Source organism: Mandrillus leucophaeus, unplaced genomic scaffold, assembly GCF_000951045.1.
Source record: "Mandrillus leucophaeus isolate KB7577 unplaced genomic scaffold, Mleu.le_1.0 Scaffold74, whole genome shotgun sequence".
Classification (NCBI taxonomy): domain Eukaryota; kingdom Metazoa; phylum Chordata; class Mammalia; order Primates; family Cercopithecidae; genus Mandrillus; species Mandrillus leucophaeus.
Window position 1 is genome coordinate 2,326,737 of NW_012108030.1, and position 7,003 is coordinate 2,333,739.

A 7,003-nucleotide genomic window follows, 5' to 3' on the forward strand; every position below is an offset into this window, starting at 1 on the left:
TCTTGGCTTACTGCAACCTCTGCCTCCTGGGTTCAAGCGATTCTTCTGTCTCAGCCTCCCGAGTAGCTGGGACTACGGGTGCACACCACCACGCCCAACTAATTTTTGTAGTTTTAGTAGATATGAGGTTTCACCATGTTGGCCAGGATGGTCTCAATCTCCTGACCTCATGATCCACCCACCTCAGCCTCTCAAAGTGCTGGGATTAAAGGCGTGAGCCACCGCGCCCGGCCTAATTTTTGTATTTTTAGTAGAGACGGGGTTTTGCCATGTTGGCCAGGCTGGTCTTGAACTCCTGACCTCAGGTCCTGCCCCACTCAGCCTCCCAAAGTGTTGGGATTACAGGCGTGAGCCACCACACCTAGCCTGTGTGTTGATTTTTACAATCCACTGTGGAGCCTGTAGGGCCAGGTGCTTTGCAAGGTGCTTTACAATTATGAGCTCATTTAATCTCCGTCATAACCCCGTGAGATAGGGACGATGACAATGATGCTCACTTTATAGATGAGAAAGCGAGGCCCAGGCACAGAAAGTAAGGAATGATCTCAGCTTTCTTGGGGTTGAGCATAAAGGATGTTGGGCACATGGGCAGGGCAAGGGTTGAAGCGTTGGGGGTTGACAGCATTATTATTTCTGTTGCTGTGGTGTCAGGAATGATGGGGAAGAGGTCGACTTATTGAAGTGCTTACTCTGTGCCTGGCACTGCTGTCCCATTTACACTTATTATCCCATCTAATCCTCCCAACGACCTCAGGAGGGTAGACATTATCACCTCCGTCCCCATCGCACAGACAGGAAACCTGGGCACAGAGAGGTAGAGGCACTTACCCAAGGTCACACAGCCAGCAGATGGTGTGGATCTGGAGTTGCCTGGAGTGCTGGCATATATGTAGAGGCCCAGGAAGCCATGGTGCTCTCAGCCCCCCAACTATCTCCAGCTGGCATCTCCCCCACCCCAGCCACTCCCGCATACCTGCCTCGGATCCCTTCCCCTCGGGGCCAGCCACGAGGGCCTCATCCGACTCGCTGTCCGAGACCTCCAGGGCAGGGCTGTCCAACGGTAAGTCTTCCTCCTCTGATAGCACGGGGCTGGGGTACGGGGCATATGCCGGGGAAACCAGGGTCTGCGGAAGGTCAGGGTCACTTGCACGTCCAGGGACCCCTTGTCTCCCTCCACTTCCTCCTCTCAGGCCAAGGCGGTGGCCCTCCTGGCTCTGGTCTCCCTCTTTGTTGACAGCGTGGACTCTGGCCTTTGTTCAGATCACCACACTGTGGCCAGGGGACACCTGAGGCACCTCCTTAAAGCTGGTCCAACACAGGTAATGTGAGGCTGCCCTGTCCCTGGCTTCCCGTCACTACCTCTCTTGACTCACTTGTTCAGAGGGGCAACAACAGAACGTAACCTGGGAGGCTGCTGCAGGGGTTACTATGTGCAGTCTCTGTGCGGTGCCTGGCACCCAGCACACCTCAGCCAAATGACTGAGCTTGAGTTTTCTTTTCTTTTCTTTCTTTTTTTTTCTTTTTTATTAGACAGGATCTTGCTCTGTTGCCCAGGCTGGAGTGCAGTGGCATGATCTCCACTCACCACAGCCTCGACCTTCTGGGCTCAAGCAATCCTCCTCCCACCTCAGCCTCTCAAGTAGCTGGGATTACACACCACACCTGCTTTGGGCTTGATTTCAACTGTCCCCTTACCACTCACCTGGCTGGTGAAGTCCTCCGTGGGGTATGCAGGGAGGCCAGGCCCTGGGGCCTCCAGGCTGGGGGCCAGTTCGAGGTTCCCTGCAGGGCTGTAGGTGGGGGGTCCATAGCAGAGCTGGGCAGCCTGGGAGTGGCTAAAAGCGGCTGCTGCTGGGTCAAAGGCTTCATAGGGGGCGGCTGGGACAGGTGGGGCCACAGTCCAGTCCCATAGGGAGTCTGGGGGAGGGGCACTGAGTCAGAAGCTGGGAGCTCTGAGGGAGGCCTCCTCCCAGTCGAAGCCCCCAGCACAGAGAGGCCATTGTAGGCTGTGCAAATCTCTGACCCCAGGATTTGCATGGGGGAGCGGATGGGTGGGAGAGGAAAGGGGAGGAGGGCTACAGGCCCAGGCCACCTTTATCCTGTTGTGCTAGGTGATGACCTCCCCTGGGCCTCAGCTCCCCCATCTGTGAAATGGGCCCCAAGCCAGGAAGGGTACTGGGCTGGGGTCACTCACCAGGAGCCCCCTCTGAGTCAGGGTAGCTGGAATGCTTGTAGCTGTCCAGGTCATAGAAGACGCCATCTGGGTACTGGTACGGGGTGCAGGAGGGAAGAGGGGTCATCCCAGGCCTTGGGGACTCCCAACCCCCACCCTGAACCCTTGGGGAGACTCCAGCACAGACAGGGGAGAGAAGAGAGGACGCTGGAGAGATTAGAGCAACAAAGAGACAGAGATTAGGCATCAGAGACAGGGACAAAGAGACAGAGATACAGAGAGTAGAGACACAACCCAACAGGGACACACAGCAGCCAGCTCCTGCTAAGACGGTGGGCTCCGAAGAACCCCGACCCCTCACTGGCACACAGTCAGCACATCAGGGCACCTGGAGAAGGGGTGGAAGACCTTTCCCAGCCTTGCCTGCCTGGGGGCTCTGGAGGTGAAGGGCAAGGGGAAATGGAAGTGTTTCACTTAACAGAAGTAGGGGTCAATGTTTTTTAAATACACCTCCAGGCTGGGCGTGGTGGCTCACGCCTATCATCGCAACACTTTGGGAGGCTGAGGCGGGCAGATCATCTGAGGTCAGGAGTTCGAGACCAGTCTAGCCAACATGGTGAAATCCCATCTCTACTAAAAATACAAAAATTAGCCAGGCGCAGTGGCTTACGCCTGTAATCCCAGCACTTTGGGAGGCTGAGGCCAAATCACCTGAGGTCAGGAGTTCGAGACCAGCCTGCTCAACATGGTGAAGCCCCATCTCTACTGAAAATGCAAAACTTAGCTGGATGTGGTGGCAGGTGCCTGTAATCCCAGCTACTCTGGAAGCCGAGGCAGGAGAATTGCTTGAACTTGAGATGTGGAGGTTGCAGTGAGCTGAGATTGTACCACTGCACTCCAGCCTGGGTGACAGAGTGAGACTTTGTCTCAAAAAATAAATAGGCCGGGTACAGTGGCTCACGCCTGTAATCCCAGCACTTTGGGAGGCCAAGGCAGGCAGATCTTGAGGTCAGGAGATCGATACCAGCCTGGCCAACATGGTGTTTTGTATTTTGTAAAAATACAAAAATTAGCCAGGCATAGTGGTGCACACCTGTAGTCCCAGTTACTCGGGAGGCTGAGAGTTCGAGACCAGCCTGCTCAACATGGTGAAGCCCCATCTCTACTGAAAATGCAAAACTTAGCTGGATGTGGTGGCAGGTGCCTGTAATCCCAGCTACTCTGGAAGCCGAGGCAGGAGAATTGCTTGAACTTGAGATGTGGAGGTTGCAGTGAGCTGAGATTGTACCACTGCACTCCAGCCTGGGTGACAGAGTGAGACTTTGTCTCAAAAAATAAATAGGCCGGGTACAGTGGCTCACGCCTGTAATCCCAGCACTTTGGGAGGCCAAGGCAGGCAGATCTTGAGGTCAGGAGATCGATACCAGCCTGGCCAACATGGTGTTTTGTATTTTGTAAAAATACAAAAATTAGCCAGGTGTGGTGGCGCGTGCCTGTAATCCCAGCTACTTGGGAGGCTGAGGCAGGAGAATTGCTTGAACCTGGGAGGTGAAGGTTGCAGTGAGCCAAGACGGTGCCACTGCACTCCAGCCTGGGTGACAGAGTGAGACTCCAAAAAAAAAAAAAAAAAAAGAGCAGGCAAAACAAATTACAACTTGGTGGCGGAAAACATCAGAGAAAGGTATTGACTGAGAAGGGACAGGAAGGAATATTTCAGAGATGGAAATGTTCAGCATCTTGATCTGGCTTGTGGCTACACGGTGTATAGATAATGCAAAAACTCACTGAAGTGTCCACACGATTTGTCACTTTACTGACTTGTTAGTTACACTTCAATTAAAACAAAAAACAAACAAACAAAAAACCATGACTGGGGTGTGAATGTGGAGGGGCATGAACAGGGGGTTTCTTTCAAGCACATCAGACTGGGTCTGTCTCTTATACACATCTAGATGTGTATAAGAGACAGGCTTGAACCTGGGAGGTGAAGGTTGCAGTGAGCCAAGACGGTGCCACTGCACTCCAGCCTGGGTGACAGAGTGAGACTCCAAAAAAAAAAAAAAAAAAAGAGCAGGCAAAACAAATTACAACTTGGTGGCGGAAAACATCAGAGAAAGGTATTGACTGAGAAGGGACAGGAAGGAATATTTCAGAGATGGAAATGTTCAGCATCTTGATCTGGCTTGTGGCTACACGGTGTATAGATCATGCAAAAACTCACTGAAGTGTCCACATGATTTGTCACTTTACTGACTTGTTAGTTACACTTCAATTAAAACAAAAAACAAACAAACAAAAAACCATGACTGGGGTGTGAATGTGGAGGGGCATGAACAGGGGGTTTCTTTCAAGCACATCAGACTGGGTTGTGGGTTCAAGGGTGTTGGGTATAGTATTCCGTGTCTGAACTATTACAGAATACAATTTTTAAAACTATGAACAAACAAGAAGGAAAGGAACATGAAAATACATTTGCTGAATGTGGGATGGGCAGAGAGAGACGCGAAGCCACAAGGAAGTGGATTCAGCCTGAGAGAGGGAGAGAGACATCAAAAATCCGGATGGGGGTGGCAGGAGATACCAAGGGGGGGCTCAGAAACAAAGTGACAGGAAGAGGCAGGAGGGGAAACTGAGGAAGGAAGCAAATGACTTGTCTGAGGGAGGTCACCATGGGCCACCTCTCCCTGGCTCCCAGGGGCCCCAACTCACCAGACAGCTGAAGTGTGGCCCGTCGAGCCTGGAGGGGAGAGACACAGGGGCATGCTGAGGCTGCCTCCAGCCACCTGAGTCTCAAAGTGGTTGGGGGCTGACGGGGAGGCGGCAGCAGCTGTGACCACCACAGCCCTGTGTGAGGGACCAGCCCCACCACATTCACCGGACTCCCCCACTACCCCCTGCTGGGACAGGAAGTGGGGGGGTGGGGGGGGAGGCAAATGTCCCCCTCCTCCCCAGGATTTGCATAGACACCCTGGTGGGGAGGGGCAGGGAAAGTGAGGGAGAGAAAGTCCCGGAAAGGAGGTGTGGGGATGGAGAGGGCGCCTGGGTCAAGTGGGGCCTTGGTGGCGAGTCAGTTAAATGAGTCTAGCTTGGACCAGAGGAGAGGGATGGAGAGATGTCTGGGTGGAGGGGGGAAACCCAGAGGAGTCTCAGATGAGGAGGCTCCAGGAGAGGTGGGACAGGGAGAAAGGTGTGCAAAGGGACATTCACGCACGGAGGCAGGGAGGATTCCTGGAGCCCCAGATGGAGGGTGAGGCAGGAGACCAAAAGGCAGGGAGAGCGAGAACTGGAGACAGAGACACAGAGACAGGCGGAGACAGAGAGCAACAGGCAGAACGCTGAGAGCCGGGAGATGCCAGATACAGAGCGAACAGATACAGGAACTCGGGGAGAGGGGAAGAGTCATGGATGGACAGAGTGAGAGCCACGGAGGACGCCCGCAGGAGGGCACGCTAGCAAGTGTCCCGAGGAAATGAGATCTGTGGGGAACAGGAAGGACAGGGACTGGGGGGATGGAGGAGAGTCCCAGCAAGGGCATGCTAGCAAGTGTCCTGGGGCAGTGAGACCCCTCCCCTCCACTCCCACCCACCTGCCCTGAGGAGCAGAGACCCCTGCCCATGGGTAAGGCCCCACGGAGGGGCAGTGCAGGTGGGGACCCCGGGTGCAGGTTTGGGGGCCCTCACTTACTGTGCAGCCTCCAGGGCGAGCATGGTGGTGCCGGGCAGGCTGTTTGCCGCCCGCTGCAGCCGCCAACACTATTTATATCTTGGCCCAGCCCCTACCCGGGGGGAGGAGGGTGCCCGCTGTCCACAAGCTCGGCCCTCCTCAAAAATCCCCTCAGGGAGGGGGTCAGGGGAGGGGGCTGGATTGCACAACCCCTTTGTCACGTGGCAGGGAGGGCGGGCCAGAGGCTGTCTGGATTTGGGGATCCCCGTGGGGCTGGGTTTGGGGGGCTGACCTTGAGGGCTGGAGATGGGACAGGAGCTGGATTTGGGGGAATCCTGAAAGTCAGGGAAGGGCTGGGGTTCACTGAGGAGGAGAATCAGGAAACAGGATCTGGACCCAGGAGCTGAATTCCAGCAGCGGCAGGCTGGGGGCCCGAGGGGCGAGCACAAGGCTCTCGGGGGGACGTGTGAGGTGACGGGAGGGCTGAGGGTGTCTGAGGGCATTTAGAGGCTGCGGGGATAGAGATGGGAGTCGCTGGGGGGAAACCCAGACCCAAAGCCCATTGCCAGGACCTTGACGTGGAAACATCGTGGGTGTGTGGCCCGGCGGGGGGCGAGGGGGGGTCCTCTTGGCCGTGCTGGGGAGTGGAAGCCCCGGTGAGCCTGGGGCTGCCCCAAGGCCTGGAGGAAACAGGTCAGCACCTGGAGGGCGGGGCAGCCACCAGGGTCCCCAGGGTCATCACCAGGGAGGGCTGGGCCGGGACCAGACACCTGGGGGTCCTAAGCAGGGCAGAGAAGCGACGGGATAGGTGTCATTCAGGGCCAGGGAGGACACAGGCAGGCTTGGCCCACACGAACCAGGCAGCACAGGCAGGAGCCCAGGGGGCTTCTGCTGAGGATGAGGTGCAGTGGGGGCCTCAGGAGGGTCCCAGCCAGGACCAGGGCTTACGAAACCAGACCGTGTGCCCCCAGAGACCACAAAGCACCATGTAGCAAAAGTCCAGAACTTTATTAATTGTCCCTGGCCCCGCCCCCGCCCCATGGGATGCTTGCAGGGTCACCAGGCCTCGGGGCCAGGGGGCCCGAAGCGCCGCAGGAGCTGCTCCTGGTCCTCCAGGTCCTTCCGCACCTTCTTGCGCATGTAGAAAATGGGGCAGTCCCGGCTGCG

General features: G+C 56.0%; 2 protein-coding genes across 10 annotated transcripts in view; both read right to left on the reverse strand.

Moving 5' to 3' along the window:
- Positions 1–5,899, reverse strand: part of SPIB (Spi-B transcription factor (Spi-1/PU.1 related)) — a 13,857-nt gene extending 7,958 nt beyond the window's left edge. For 2 of the 8 annotated variants that reach the window (XM_011965980.1, XM_011965979.1), the window contains exons 1-5: positions 5,858–5,899; positions 4,883–4,910; positions 2,195–2,267; positions 1,703–1,917; positions 978–1,124 (exon numbers count right to left, since the gene is read on the reverse strand). In XM_011965980.1, the coding sequence (XP_011821370.1) occupies positions 978–1,124; positions 1,703–1,917; positions 2,195–2,267; positions 4,883–4,910; positions 5,858–5,880 (486 nt within the window). In that variant the 5' untranslated portion in view covers positions 5,881–5,899. Of the gene's footprint in view, positions 1–973; positions 1,125–1,702; positions 1,918–2,194; positions 2,268–4,882; positions 4,911–5,857 lie in introns of all 8 variants that reach the window. The other 6 variants (XM_011965976.1, XM_011965975.1, XM_011965978.1 and 3 more) reach the window with 5 other exon arrangements.
- Positions 5,900–6,823: 924 nt separating this feature from the next.
- The window catches only part of POLD1 (polymerase (DNA directed), delta 1, catalytic subunit), a 41,317-nt gene continuing 41,137 nt past the window's right edge, over positions 6,824–7,003 (reverse strand). For both annotated transcript variants that reach the window (XR_001004436.1, XM_011965983.1), the window contains one exon: positions 6,824–6,998. Coding sequence is in view for 1 of the 2 variants with exons in the window: in XM_011965983.1 (XP_011821373.1) it covers positions 6,893–6,998 (106 nt within the window). In the remaining variant the exon portion in view is untranslated. The remainder of the gene's footprint in view (positions 6,999–7,003) is intronic.